At 38.0% G+C, this 16,152-nt stretch overlaps 1 protein-coding gene across 6 annotated transcripts in view; it reads left to right on the forward strand.

Moving 5' to 3' along the window:
- CBLB (Cbl proto-oncogene B) overlaps positions 1-9,054 on the forward strand; it is a 141,415-nt gene extending 132,361 nt beyond the window's left edge. For all 6 annotated transcript variants that reach the window (XM_017731842.1, XM_017731841.1, XM_017731843.1 and 3 more), the window contains one exon: positions 4,889-9,054. In XM_017731842.1, the coding sequence (XP_017587331.1) occupies positions 4,889-5,151 (263 nt within the window). In that variant the 3' untranslated portion in view covers positions 5,152-9,054. The remainder of the gene's footprint in view (positions 1-4,888) is intronic.
- Positions 9,055-16,152: the final 7,098 nt, after the last annotated feature.

Raw genomic sequence — 16,152 nt, forward strand, 5'->3', positions numbered from 1 at the left:
ATGATGGGAAATTTCGGTAGCTCTCTTCAGGCTTACTTATTTTTTAATGAATAGCATAATTGAGAATCAGTGTGATACCTTTGATAAATACTATCTCTTTTGGGAGAGTATCTTTACAAATATAGCTGTTTCTCTTTTTGTTTCCAATTGTTGGAAGAAAGGCGTTTATACCACATGCTTTATATGTGGCATTGTGAGGGATCTGTTTGTCCTAAAATACTGACTCAATTTATTCAGGGTGTTTTGAGGTCTCTTAAAGTGCCAATTATGACAGCGATGTAACTACTTTTAAAGCTATGGAGTTTTCCTGCAATTTTTGCACTTCTTGGGTAGAACAGTTTTTAATTTTCCTAAATCAACTGCAGAATACTTGCTAGTTAAGAACTTGGAGATTTGTGGTGTCACTTAATACTTTCCTATCTGTGTTTCCCACAGCCATCTTCTAAAACACTCACGTGTCAGCTTTTGCTATAAATATCATTCTAAATCAGCATGATATGCAGCAAGATATTCCATTTAATTTCAATTAGATGAAAACTATGTGATAGATCATGTCATTCTCTTAATTGGAAAATTGTTTTTACAGTGGCAGTAATTCCAAAGGACAGAGCTGATGAGCTTCAGGATGAACTGGTTCACCTTCATCTGTGATGTAAAAAGACAATGTAGAGAGTGTAACTGTATTCAGAACTTTGATTTTGCATTTATTCTGAACTAATCAGCTCACTTAAGAACTTCTTCATTTCATTGCTTTTGTAAGGTGATTCTTTGAACTAGCTGAGAAAGAAATGACGTTCGCTCTAAAATCTAATTATAATTTAGCCACTGGGTCCCTAGAGTAGCATGGGCAATGCTTTAACTTCTCTGCTTCACTTTCACTGTTTTTAAGATTGCTGTCATGATCTTCAACTGAATCCTTAATGTGTACCGAGAAATTTATTCTAATTCAGGTATCCAGTATCGAACAGTTCAGAAACAGTACTCAGCCATACAACCCACTCCCCCAAAAGCATGGTTTCTCAAGCTTCTTATATACAACTGTTTATGATTGTTACAAAAAGAGCAAGAAGAGGAGATAGGACTTGGGGGTGCTGTGGATGAGAGGCTGGACATGAGCTGCCAACGTGTGCTCAGAGCCCAGAAAGCCAAACTTGTCCTGGGCTGCATCCCAAGCAGTGTGGCCAGCAGGGCAAGAGAGGGAATTCTGCCCCTCTGCTCTGCTGTCATGAGACCCCACCTGGAGAAACACCTCCAGCATAAGACATGGACCTGCTGGAGTGAGTCCAGAGAAGACCAGCCTGGTGATTAGAGGGATGGAGCACCTCTCCTATGAGAAAAGGCTGAGACAAGTTGGGATTGTTCAGCCTGGAGAAGGGAAGGCTTTGGGGTGACCTAATTGTGGCCTTCCAGTAGGTGAAGGGAGCCTAAAACGAAGCAGAAGAGGGACTTTTTACAAGAGCAGGTAGTGACAGGACAAGGGGGAATGGCTTCAAACTGAAAGAGATTAGATGAGGTATCAGGAAGAAGTTCTTTACTGTGAGGGTGGTGAGGCTCTGAAACAGGTTGTCCAGGGAAGTTGTGGATGCCTCATCCCTGGAAATGTGTAAGCCCAGGCTGGATGGAGCTCTGAGCAGTCTGGTCTAATGGAAGGTGTCCCTGCCCATGGCAGGGGAGTTGGAATTAGATGATCTGTAAGGTTCCTTCCAACCCAAACCATTCTATGATTCTGTGATATTGCTAGTAGTCAGAATATTTTACCTAAGCACAGCCAATGATAAGAGGGAAAGGAAGAAGAAAATTAAACCTCTAATAGATGTCTGCTGTGTTTCGCTGAACTTAGCTATTCTGTAAGATACAGATTCAAATGGTTGGTTAAGTATATTTGCCTGCTGCCTATTCATTCACTCAGTTGGCCTTATGAAAACACTTGCAAATTTGGATTCCTTTATACAAGACTATTATTCCAGGGTGTATTTAGTTAACACTAGGGGAAATAATGTAATCCACAGTATTGTAAAATATGAAGGTGGTGCCTAACAGCTTGATGGAGCAGTGTGTGCAGTGAGTCCTTCCCTTGCCTTCTCCCTGCTCTCTGAGTTCCTTAGAGCACGTGTCCCCTGGGTGTGCTTTGTTCCTGTACCCCAGTTAGGTTAGGTGTAGCTGCTTGCCACTGTTCCACAGAGGGCCTTGCACAGCAAGCCTTTGTCACCTGCTTCTCTGATGCTCCTCAGTCTGTCAGTGAAAGACCAAGGCACATCCAGGAGAAGCAGTGAGGGAAGAAAAGAAGGGCATTTCACAGCAGAGAGGAACAGACAGTTGGCATTGTTACAAATAGCCTCCTCCCAGTGTGCCATAGAGCTCTCACCACTGCTTCCATGCTTTAAACACTTACTAAATGAGCCTGTGTCTGCCTTTATACTAACCCCTTACCTAAGGGTTCAGTCTAGTGCTGAATTACAGAAATGTGAGCGGTGGAGGAAGCTGCTCATGGTGAAAACTGTTAATTGAATTGCACGGTTAGAAAATCTATTTGAATTTTTAGTTAGACATCTGTGGTGGCTGAAACATCAGAGATGATGGGAGGTTGGGAAGAAAAGTCCTGCTTAATACCTCTATCTGAGTGTCCAGATGGACATGCAGCTGAGGCTTAGTATCTTTAAGCTCAGGATCCAATATGATACCCAGCTTTAGCTGAAATTTTATATGGATGTGAAGATACTGAAAGAGATGTCAGCGTTTAAAAAAATAATAATGGAAATTGAGAGTGCTGAAGATCTCAAAGTATCTGTGCTATAGAGAGATGTCACTGTAGTGAGAATAAAATGCCTGTGCTTCAAATCTGCTGACAGAATTAAAAATGACTTTTCTAAATGATGTGATTGCTTAATAAAATTTGTTTGAAAGCTTCAGCGAAGTGAAGGTTTTAAACAAGAAATAGCTTTAGTTTTAAGCCTGTATTAGACTGAGGCAAGCAAAAATATCCTCATGTAACACAAGCACGGGATCTGATTTATGCATAAGGAGTTTCTTCTGTACTTCAAGCCCAGGGGAAAATGTAAAGTTTGTAAATTAATTTTGTTTCATACTGTATAGAAATGAAGTCCATAATGGAATGTACATATTAAAACAGATTGAATGTTTGTGAAAGCAAAGTGATTGGTTTTAACATGATGTGCTATTATTCTAAAGATAAAGCATATTATTCTTTTACAGTCTTGAGTTTTCTAAAATAAGTGAAGTGAGAAATTCGAGCTTGTTTCTGATTCAGTTTTTAGTGATAACCGCATTTCCTGAGCTATAGTTAATTTCTCAGAGAAGTGTTTAATGGATCTTCCATACCTTCATAGGAGGTTTGGATCTGCTTCAGGTGTGTTTATTAGAATGTTTATCATTTACATAATTCTTTTTATTTTCAGAGAGGGAAAAAATCAAAACAAATATGAAGTAGCTCTTACTACTAGCCCCTTACTGTAAATCTTTAATCAAATGTCTTTCATCCCTTTATTATATGAATATAACCATTCTGCTAAAGGTACTATTAACTCTCTGAATTAAGAAGTGAAATTAAATTTCATAGTAACACTCATCCGAATTGATGGAAAAACTAACTGAAAGAAAAATACACCTGCATTAGACATGCTCTAGTGTGAACTGCTTTCATTTATCTGAAGTGTTTCATGCACATGGTTTGAATTATAGTTCTCTATCCAGTGGTTATGATAAGGTTACAACATGTCTTCCATGCCTAAAGAACTGCCTCTGAAGTACTTAACACTGGAAGATGCCACTGCTCTCAGTGTAAGTAAACAGGAAGTATCACAGCCAGAAATTCCTCTAATTTATCTATCAAAGTCACTGTTGATAGGACTTGTTAGAACCCTTTTTGAGGGATTAAAGACTTTTTAATTTTTTAAATACTTTGCTCTTAAAAGTGTTTTCTGTGCTATGCCTACTTGTATTTAAGCTTCTTATTGTGGAATCAGTGAGGATAAAGAGGTTTCAGTAAAGCACTAAGTTTACTTAAGCAGGAAACTCTTGACTCGGAGATTAGCAAGTTTGAATATTAGCTTTTCTTCACCAGCCCATCCTGATTCTTTGCCACCAGCATTAACTGTGAAGGTGACCTTTCCATAGAGGATAAGGAGCCAGGAGATGTTTCTAAAGGGGGACTGGAGAGGAAGGAGCGTGTTCTGTTTTCATCATGGGAATAGTTGGACTAGACGTCTTTTTGAGAAACCACTTATGTATGTGCTTATGTGTAGCTGCTGTGCATGAAATGAATAGCAATTGACTGAACAGAATCTGCAAGATGGACCCATAAATTAAGGATTTTTTTCCCTCAGGCGTATTTGTCTGGATTCCTCTTCTACACAACTTATGGGTCTTGATAAAGCTGTGATCACATTTGTGTTTGGGTTTTGCTTATTTATTTGTTTTTGTAGGGGGGGAACTTGTTTGGGTTTTTTTGTTTGTTTGTGGGTATTTTGTTAGTTTGTTTTGTTGTTTTGGGCGGGTTTTTTTTAAAATAAGAAGTTCTCAAACTGTGGGTTGAGAGTGGAGAACCTTTAAAAGTTTGACTGGCTATTTCCACTGTCTTTGCTGTTGCAGCATACTTTATTTTTCTTCCAACTTTAGATAATCCAGATTGTAAATTGCATGTTCCTATCATGTTATTAAAATAGTATATTGCTACTTTATTTCCATTTTGGATGTTCTTGAGGACTTAAGCTTCTGTCAAAATTTTAAAATGAGATATATTGGTTAACTAAAATATTTTTTCATGTTCCTTTAGAATTTTATTTTTTAAACAGTTTCATGAGGTTTGACCAACCTATAACAGTGTCTCAGGCCAATTTATAATGATTTTTATCCCTTTTATTTGAAACAGATGGTTCGCAAGCACCAGCCAGACCCCCTAAACCACTTCCTCGGAGAACTGCACCAGAAATACATCACAGGAAAGCATACAGCTCTGACAGTTCCATGGAAAATGTGGATGCAAAAATTGCAAAACTTATGGGAGAGGGCTATTCCTTTGAAGAAGTCAAGAGGGCACTGGAAATTGCCCAGAATAACGTTGACGTGGCCCGCAGCATTTTAAGAGAGTTTGTCTGTTTTCCTCCACCAGTCTCCCCACGTCTCAATCTATAGCAGCATCAAGATTTTCTTGGAGTGTATGAATTCTACAGATACACATGTGGATTGGGCAATGAGAGGAAGAACAGAACAGAATATTTTTCTTCCATCCTTAGTAGAAGGGTGTTTGTTTCCAGCCGTTTATCAAAGGCTCCTGGCTGCTCTGATCAAGACTTAAAAATATGCTGAGGCTTATGTATTTTTGCTAGCCATACTTTTTTAAATCAGGGTTGAACTTACAAAGTAATTTAAAAAAGTTTACTTCCCTAGAACTTTTAATCTGTGAAGTGCTTTTTCTTGTTTACAAGTTGGCAAGTTACAGTTTTCTAATTTGTGCCTGTACTACGTCCTGTTCATATTCCCTTGTACTTGTGGTCAGTTCTGCTGTAGCATTTCCAACAGTTTCCATGCTGACCACTCCATCAACTAAATCATCACTTTCCAGAAGTTCTGTGTTTTTTGGTCTTTTTTTTTCTTTTACAAGATGCTTTAATTGTTTTTTGCATTTCAGCTCATCAAATGCAAAAAGTATGTGGCCTTCACTACTGATTTTTTTTTTTTCTTCTGAGATTCCTTTGCTTTTGAGAGAGGAGATATCTGAATGTAAAATACATTATTCTGTGAACTGCCTTTTTAAAGGTATTTTGACAGTAATGTTGGGCAGCTTTCTGTTTGACAAGAATTCCATGACCTGTAGTCCTCAAGGTCTTTTATATACAGTTTCCACAAAAAAATCCAACCAACAAATAAAACACTTCGTGCAACAGTGATACTGAGTTCTCACATGTAAAATCTCTTTCCAGTTTGAGTATTTGATTGCAGATGTTGAAAAAAAGCCAAATGCACATAATAATACTGTGTTTTGATTACATGCTAATGGCACCAGTTCTTCATGGCAAGACTAAAACGAATCTTTTTCAATGATATTAAAGGTATTCAGGTAAATTCCAGTTCTAGCTTCAGTAAAGTAGAATGCGGTTAATGTTTTGTTTGAGTGATTATCCTGTGGTTCATTGTGGCTTGGATCAGTTTGTATTAACTTGGAAACTTTAAATCTTTGATGCACTGTTAATTCCTAATGCTACTGTAGCAATATTTTTTGCAAAGTTCTTCAGTAACCTCCTCCCTCCCCTGTACACTTTATATTCCTCAAGGATGTGTTTAACACCCAAATTCATCCGCTCACTTTCCAGCTGCTTAGTTGGAAATACATTTTTGCTTTACTTGGTTAGTGATACTCCAAACTTTGACATTTTATTTTTGAGCCCAAGTTGATGCAAGCCAATTTAAAAATCTTCCTGATTTTAAAAAAGAGAGAGACGACAACTCTGTTCTGAGTACCTTCAAAGTTGAGTCCAGATATTTTCAGAACAATTCTTAAGATTGCTGCTGTACTGTTTTTTTAGGAAACTTGGAAATCTTTTCTTGTAATACTATTGAAAAAAAAAAAAAACCTTGTGGTAGTTAGAATATTTTTCTCATTTTGAGATGTGACGAGTACATGAAAATTTTCAGTGTGCCAGGCTGGGTGTGAAGTATATATTCATTATTCTCTTTCAGCTGTTAGTGTTCTCTTTCACTCTGAGCAAGTGCTAAAATTTGTATCACTTACTGGATCAGATCTCATCAGCCCAGTGCATTTGTTGCAAAGATGTTTTTAAAGACAGCATGTGGCTGAACTGCAGGATTTGAGATAACTGAGAACACCCATTGGAAATTACTGTGTTATCTCAAAGTCCTGTTGTTTCATCAAAAATCTTATTCTTAAAACTAATTAAATTATTTTGTAGCATCACAAAGCATAGTGTGGATATCGTTAATCTGCTTCAGTGATAAAAGATGATCAGGAGAATACGGGGTATAGGGAAGAGCTGCTGCTCCATTTTGATTTAAGCAAACAATTCTGAGTTTATATTCCAGGAAAAGACATTTGCATCTTCCTTTAATTGTTCATTCCTCGAGTACAGCTTAGGAAAAATTTCGGTGTAAGTTACGTTCTGTGGTTTTGGTTCAAGTTAATCTCTTTCCTCTGTTTTGGGAGAAAGTTTTGTGTAGTATTGAACACTCTAGTTCATTTGGTTTGTTTGCAACATCCCTGTAGCATTTTAGCTAGCTATAAATTCAAAATGATTCATGCTATTAAATTATACACTCTGGCTGTACTGGAATTACTGAAATGAGGTTCTAGCATAACTGCCAGCATAGCAATGATGACAGTGGAAAAAAAAAAAACCACTTTACAAGGATGAACAAACAATCTGCAGATTGAGTTTTGAAATTTTGAACTGTAATGAAGAACTAATTTTCTGTTTTTTATGCAGCAGCTTAGTATAAATTACATCCTTATATTTCAATTAGAGGCTGGAACTGCTGCCTGATAGATTAAGGTTTTTAAAGTTTTCCTTCTCCTTTTTGGTTGTGACCACCAGTGACACCTCTTTTTTATTTTGTGTTAGAAAGCCAAACTTAATGAGCAATATTCTGAGTGGTAACTTGAAAAGAGTTCCATTAATCTTAAATGAGTGTGCTAATAGCAATTCTAAATAGTGGAATGTGCAGACTGTTTCAAACCTGTTTTGGTTAGTAGTTTTAAAGTCAAACATCAAAATTGCTTTGCTAGAGTGTTGATGTTTACTCTGCAGGAATTAATAGGCTTAATATAAATTAATCTGGCTGCAGTCTAGTTCTCTAAAGACATAGTTCTCTAAATGTATTTTTAACCTTTGAAAGCTTAAAGGTTTGAGCCTGGCAGTGTGTTATGCACTTACATAATTTTAAGGAAGATTGACTTGAATGAGAGTGCTTGGGTGAACAAAGTTGGTTAAACTCAGAAACATGTGCTATTGTATTTGTTCCAACACTGCAGTCTTTAGACCATCCTTGTGATGTCTGTTGGCCTCACCTCTTCTCTCCTTTTGGCTAAGTTACTGCATTTTGAGCAAATTGGCTGAATCAGAAGTTGAGCAGAGCAAGTGGACAGCAGCAGCACAGATCTTTTCCAGAGGCTATGTATAGGAAAAATTTAAATGGTGATAAAGATAAAGGAAATTAATATAATTAGCCATGTTAATGGCTTGTCTGGAACCCTAAAATGGCCACTGGTAACATTTGTTAATGTCCAGTATCTCAAGAGTGCATCTGGCACAGCTTTTTTATAATGTGAATTTAGGAAGTTTTGTACCAGGATCATTTCTTCTGTCATATTTCTCTCGTTTTCAGCTTGAAGCTTTACTTTGCACTGACAACTCTGACCTGAAAGCATTTAAATTTGTGTCTTAAATATTGACAAATGTTTGAAGCAAATGAACACCGTATTCAAAGCAAATTCAGGTGCTACCTGATGACCTGGAATTTAGGGCTTTTAGGAGTGACTTCTTGAAAAAGGACTTCAGCAATTTCCATTTTGAAGGATTTTCTTTCAAATAACTATTTTATCTGAAAATGCCTTTTATAAACTTGTCTAACGTGGCAAATTTAGTGATGTGTTCAATTAATTTATATTTTATTCAACATTCTTTTTAAATTTTGGTTATTATGTATGCTCAAGTTCTTTATCTGTTCATGTAAGGTATTTTATAAAATTAATGTTAAGAAAATGTTGGGTTAGTCCGTGATTTTTCAAGACTCTGTCTCTGTTGTTGAATATTACCACTTTTCCTATGATGCTTTAGAAACATAGCCTATCCTGTGTAGGGGCTTTAAAAACCATTGCTTTGTAAGCCACAAAAATGAGGCCTTGCTCTAAAATAAGGTGAATCATTGCATTGAGACATGTCCTTTATATCCCCATACATTACCTCATTTCTAAATTTCAGGAGTAAAAGTTAATAAATTGGCAGTAATTTTTGGAATGTGCATGTAACAGTTGTATGGCAGAAAGACGCTAACCATTAAATATTTAGAATCCAAAGTGGTGAACACATAGTCCGACTGTATATTAATTTGCGGGATTTTTTCCTGAAGAAAATTACAACAAGCTGACACTGGTATTTTTTTAATATCTTGTGCATTTACCTTCTCAAGCATTGTACTCTTAATGTAAAAAAAAAAAAAAAAAAAAAAATAGCTGTTTGAAACAGTTTTTTTTGTGTTACTATATCCCAGCATCCTGGAAAAAGTTTAGAAAATCTAACCCCTCTACTATGCATGACAGTACAAGTGTTGCTGTTTAAACCCCAACACTGTTCCCTCCTGTTGGATTAGGCCTTCAATGCTGAGATTTTCGTGGTACTTCCTTCAGTGTGTTAAATCCTTGTCCACTGTATATGTCACTAGTCATATTACTAACTAGAGAAGTTACCTGTTTGGGATACTTGTCTTTAGTACTATAGGTGCCTATTTCTGTCATTTTTACTTTTGTTATATGAAAGTTAGGTGTTACTTCATTGTGTTACAAACAAATTTTAGCAGCTGGGTGCTCTAGGAATGTTTCAGGAATTTTTGTTTGATAGATCCAGTCATTAATTCTGTACCAGATACCTGCTTCCATTTATCAGGGTCAGTAAGTTTCCATCAGGAAATTGATAAGCTTAGATTTTACAACACTGTGTGTTACTGTGACATCTGAACATTCCATTTGGCCTTAGATGATTTCATGTCTAGCACTGGAAATTCTTACTTAGAATAAATGCTAATTCCCAAATCTTAATCTTAAATCACAAAATAAATCTTATATTTATGAAACTTAATTGCATAAGCATCCCGAACATTGTAAGGAACTTAAAAGACTCAGAATAATGTGAACTGTGACAAGATTCTTGCTTTGTAGACCTGCCAGAAGTAAAAGCATAGTACCCATTGAATATTGATCTTCTCACTGTGAAGCTGCTTGCATCTGTCTGGATCTGTGAAGAAATCAGCCCATCCAACTACAACAATACTGCTTGGAAAACAGCTTTTTTTATTGCAGTAAGTGCCACAGTAGCCAGCAGGATGGGAGAGGAGCAGACAACTAGACAGAAGATAATTTTATCATAACAATCCAAGCCCCTCTCTCCTGTTGCCATGCCAGATTTAGCTAGAGTGAATTGCCTGCGGATCTAGTGCACATGAAGGAGTGTTTGTTACGATTTTTCCAGTTTTCAGTTACTGGGTTCTTCTCCAGGGAAGTGTCCTACTCTGAGGACAGCGTGTCTTATTTAGAAGTCACACTGTTTAGGAATGGGATGCCAGGGTTTTAGCAGCAGAGGGAAGTGTGAAATAGCATTCTGCTCATAAAGTGTTTGAATGCTAGCAAAAATCCTGAAAGCTTTATAAGGATTTCGTTGGAAACACCTCAGTTTCCAAGCTCATCATCTTGGCTTTGGAAGGATGTGTGTATGTACGTTGAGATGTACCTGCTGGTCTGGTGAAGTGTGGAGGAGAGAGTATGCCACGTGATGCCAGCCTAAACCTAGGCTGTGGTATTCATGTTACAAAATACCTGCTCCTGCTGGATAGCTGAATCTGCACTGTAGTCAAGCTACTACAGTCATCCATGTTTTTACAAGGCAAGCTTTTGTCCCTGTGTAGCTGGGGAGGTGCATACATTTTCTCCAAAATAGAGAGCTGGCTTCTGCTCATATGTGTGGTGATTAGGGCACTGAAAGTAACACCTGCTCCCTAGTTCTCATCAGACCACAGTGCAGTCAGTGCCCTTGGAAAACACTTTTTAATTTGCTGATGGAGTGTCATTGAATTTCAAATTCTTTACAAACATAAGTAAATTTACATCATTAGCTGTTCAGAAATACCTGAAGCTAGTGGCTGGTAGTCTGCTGAAGTTATTAACTTGCTTGAATATGTGACTTTCAAGTGTTTCCTCTTGTTTACATTTTTGTTACCAATTCAGTGTGGTCCATATGAAAGTCTTGAAATTTGAAATTGAAAAATTATGAAGCCTTTATTTTAAAGCTTTTATTTTCTTTTCACTGTGGCTGTTGGCAGTAGTACCTTCATTACCTAAGCTCACATACTAAAATTCAAATTATCCTGCTCTCCTACATCCCAGCTCTGGCCATGTTCAGCCCAACCTTTGTCCCACAACGGATGCATCACTTTTTGTATCCTCATCTGCTCCCTCTAAGACTGTTTTTTATCTTCTTCTCCCACCCCAAATCTCTTTAGTGACATCAGTCACCAGCACATCCTTCCTCTCCATGATGACAGACACTTCACAGTTTCCCATCTCAGCTTGCAACCACATCTGTACTTTTTTCTGAGGTCCCTCATAAAGTGTTCTGCTGGCCTTGTCTGTCTCAGTGATTATACAGATTCTCTGTACTGTATCCAAATGGCCTCTGTGAGCATGGTCATCCAAAATGGATTGAGAATTCTGTGAGAAAGCCTGTTTTCTTTAGTATCACTGGCATTTTTTCCTATTCCCTTCTTGGCCTGGAAGAGTGCTTTTGTGTTTCATGATTTGCTTGTCAGGGATGAAGATGAAATCCACTTCTTATTTCAACAGATCCCTATTTTGCTTCTGAAATGTGAAAAACCAACACAGACTACATCTGCTAGTAACAGTCCTTATGCTTGAGATGAATTGTGTCTAAATATATGGGAGTTAAGAAGTTTGTCCAAAGAATTCGGTTTGTATCTTGAAAAGTCACAAATGCATTTGATTACTTTTAGTACTAATTGAGGAGCAGGTGGAAGGGATGAATTTTATAAGGTGTGTCAATGAAATTGGGAACTTCCTTCAGATAAAGGTAAATGATTACCATGAGCGGCCAGGATAAAAGATAGACCTTTGATATCAAAGTAGTAAGTGTCATGTAGCTTGAAAATTCTCACACAGAGCAGGTAAAAGCACTATATCTGAATGATTCCACCAACGGCCTCCAAAATACCTTTATTCCTTATTTGTCAGGTAACCTTGCCCATATGTTGGCTGTATTGATGACAATTTTGTAGCTTTTTAGGTGAAACTGTGAGTGTGACCAGAGATAGAAGGTTTGTGGGTTTGCATGCTGCTGCCTGGGGGAGGATACACATTATAGTTTTCCCAAATTCTAACAGAAATGGGTGAATTTCGTGAGGTCTCATACAAGTGTAGATTGCCCACCTGGACAAGATCCTCCAGAGACAGGACGACTGGATGGTGAGGGAAGAGTTGAGGATGTACAACCTTACTGAGCAAGGAGGTGCTAGAACTGTGATTATCTTGGAAAAAATGTTGTATAATGGAAACAGGAGGCAGGGAATCAAATGAGAAAAGATGGGTGGACATTTGGTGCAAACTTAGAAGTGTTTCGGAGTGTGGGTGGAGGGGGGAATTTGAGTGGTAGTGTGCAAGGGTGCACTTAAGTGGGGGAAATCTAACTTGCCATGCTTGGGGCAGAACAGGGTAACATGAAAAGGGCTTTATGTTCCTGCATGTATCATTCCAGAGTGATCTGTGCCATAGTTAATACTCTATCAGTGTTTGCCCTCACACCACTACTGTGCACACATACATACACCTGCCCTGCCCTTGCTGTGGTCTGTGGCACAGCTCTGAAATTCTTTGTGGCAATCTGCTCAGTCAGTTCTCATAGAAACATTTTTTACCTGTGATTTAACATGAGGTGTCCAGGCCCTTCAAGGCTTTTCTATGTGTTTTGAGGTCTATCTTAAGCAGGAAGACTATTAGCAATAAACAAACCTTGCTTGGAGTTAAACAGACCTGTCCTCGCACACTGGCATCCATTCCTTTGATGTGTTGGTGTTGCTGAATAAACAGTCTCCAAGATTACTAGAAGAGGCAGACCCTTAATTGTATCTGTGCTTTGTTTTTAGGATACTGGCTGACCAAAGCATTGCTGCAGGCTGTGAACCTGCCATCAAACTGGCTCTTGGTTGCCTTTTTATCCACATTCCATAACAATTTGTAAGGGCCTGAGACAAAATTAAATTGGCTGTGGCTTCATGCAAAGATGAATGCTTTGCACTTTTTGTGGCTGTGTAACTTGCTGTATTCATGTGTGGTGTCACAAGCATAATGCTGTAAAACTCAACCTATCCTGAGCCCCGTGTCATTTCCATGCTTATTTAGTGGTTGCTGCACTCTGCCTTGTGAAGCACACTCGTTTCCTTTGATGGGGTGCACAGGACAAAGGTTAATTTCTTGCTAGTGATGAGCACAACAGTGTGGAATAACAGCTCGTACAGAGAGACTCCTGTTGATGTACAAACTACCTTAGCAATGTGGATTGATTTTCCTTGGTTGGTTGAGCTGAAATTTATTTTTCGGTGATCTGCCCTATGGGACCTTGTATTATTGATACTGTATCATCATTGTATTTGAGCTTTCTCCATTACTGCAATATCCATGCCTCTTGAGGGCTGCTTGGTCTCCCTTTTAAGACAGTAGCAAAATCTGTCAGGAGAGCTGTATGAGATGTACGGAGTGGGTCTGATTTGGTAGTAGCATGTTTGTGGGAGAAAAAGGATTTCAGGAGAAGCATTTTTTTAATCTATTTCTTTATTTAGACAATCGGTTTTATGGTGGAGAAGTTTTTATTTTCAGTTTTTGGAAGCTATCGCACATGCCTTTAAAAAAAGAAAGGTGCTACCACAGCAGTTGCTTTGAGGGAGCTGCATGTCCTCCAACTATTTTTTTTTTTTTCTTAGTTAATAAACAATTATGAAAACTTCTGGTCCCTATACTTTCTGAAATGATGCCAACTTACTGATGCTTGTTCAGCAGTTACACTCTTTGAACAAGACCTTGTTGTCTATCTCTTGTTGTCAGTGATAAGAGGATAAAATGATTTGTCAGAGGAAACAGGAAGGAGCAATGTGACAGGTATCTGCAAAGGAAGAAAAGGAAAAAAAGATGAAGAAAATACCCTTATGGAAAAAAACACAGAAGGAAGAAAGAAAATGGTTGATTGGTGAAGGTTCTTTCTCCAGAACTAAATGAGAAGTGTAAATAACATCATCAGCTCAAACACAAATGATGGTGGGTAATACAGCTTAATAATTCCATTTAATGCTGCTTTAAACTAACAGCAAGTCTCAGAAAGAATGGGCCTTTCTTTTGTTCTTTATGCTATAATGAAAATATGTTAACATCTAAGTTTAGAAAGGATTCACAAAATTAGATGATTTGAAATTGATAGTGAGAAATTTCCCCAAATCTTGTAAATGAATGACTAAGCAAAGAAAACTTTGTCATTTGGCAGTTTCATATCTGAGCCCAATTTGGAACCTGTTAAATCTAGAAAGTGTTGAGACCTTACAGGTTACTTTGACATGGGAGGTTGTGGCGTTTTTTTCTCAGAATTGAAATCTGGGTTTCACTTTTCAACGCAGTTGTGGAAATAATTTTCCAGCTACAGAGTAGTCATGCTGTGACTATGCTTTATGCTCATCACTGGCAATAAATCATACAGCCATCAGGCATGCTGAAAATTGTTACTGCCCAAATATAATGAAATTATTTGGGGGCAATTGTGATACCTCAGTTTCAGGTGGTCCAGTTTCAAAAGCAACTTCCTTGTCATCTGGAATATTTTAAGATTTCTCGGTGTACTTACCTGTGCACCCAAAATCTATAGCTGCTTTTTAAACCTGTTTATCTAGAGCAACTCTGTAATAATGCCCTTGGTAGGTGTGTAGAAGGCAGCAGGAGAGAGAGTGGAGGGAGGAGCTCCCTTTCTAGTTCTATGTCTGTATAATTAATCTTTTTGAACTGTAGTGATGTAGTGAGATTTCTTTGTAGAGCTTTTATTTTATGTGGTGCTAGTAAACCTTGTGTGAGTTTCATCACTCAAGAAATAGAGTTTATGTGTATTTCACTCAGTTTAAACACAGAAACACATCTAGAGACTGCAGAAATTTGTGAGCCAGGCCAGTAGGGCAGTTTAGGAGAGTACAAAGGAGAGCACTGCTTCTGCATTTCTGTGAGAAACTCGGGAACAAATTGGACAATACTTCATTTGCATGTCCGCTGAATAACATGTAGAGAGAGGGAGACTCCTGGAAAACCAGCCTATAATAAGCTTGGAAATGCTTGCCTGATCTCTGGGCTGCATGTCAGCTACTTTGAAGCTGCAGCAGCAGTGGGCTTTCTTGGATTGGAGAATAAGAAGGGGAAGGTCCTTAAGGCTTTGGCACTTTTTTGCAATCTACATTTACATCAATGAATTGAGCCTTATTCAAACCAAGGGATCAGTTTTACAAAGCCATATCCTGACAAGAGGAAATGTTGCTAGGACTTGCCTTTGAGTTGAGAGAGGAGCTGGACTTAAGACTGAATCTAAAAATACCAGATAAAGACAATGACAGGATATTTGGTTGTCTGGGTTTAAGGTGGAGGAGACTGACAATTATTTTCAAATATTTAAAGATAAGTTCTCCTTCTTTAAACTCCGTTTACTAAAATCCATGGTTTCTGAAGTATGTGACTGTTCCCTTCCCCACTGGGAAGGAGAGACTGTGTTTATTTATGAAAGCTCTATCAGATTAATTCAGGGGGGATAGGGGGAAGAAGGGGAGAGAGGTTCCACAAGATTAGTTTTAAAAATGCTTTGAAAGCTATTTTAGGAAGGGTGGTTCCAGAACTCACATATATAGAGAGAGGCATCCTCTGGATGTGAAGCAATATCCCTGTGGCAAGCAGTAAGAAATGAAAATGGTTTATGTCTCTAAGAAACAATCTCAGTAATTTTGCTGATTTTTTTTATGCTGTAAGAGCATATTGTTTCTTGAGAACCAGAGTTGTAGCTTAATTGTATGATAATTGGAATTTAAATACACATCATAAGTGTAGCTCATTTATTTGCACTCTTGAAAGTGAAAAGTTGGCACAATGCTGGAGATGGCAAACTGGAATCTGCAAAGCACCTATTCCTTCTCATTTCTAGAGAGTAAGAAATTTCCCCTTTCTACAATTGTACTGGGAGTAAGAGGAGATAGGCCAGTCTGTAAGTGGTGGGACAAAGCATTGCAGGCTCAGTTTAGTTGTTTTTCCAAGCTCTGTCATGGGGTGATTTTTTGTCATTTTGCAAAGACAAGAATTTGATTAGTTTAGCTTAAAGGGAGAGTCAAACA

Source organism: Corvus brachyrhynchos, unplaced genomic scaffold (assembly GCF_000691975.1).
Source record: "Corvus brachyrhynchos isolate BGI_N302 unplaced genomic scaffold, ASM69197v1 scaffold3, whole genome shotgun sequence".
Lineage (NCBI taxonomy): Eukaryota > Metazoa > Chordata > Aves > Passeriformes > Corvidae > Corvus > Corvus brachyrhynchos.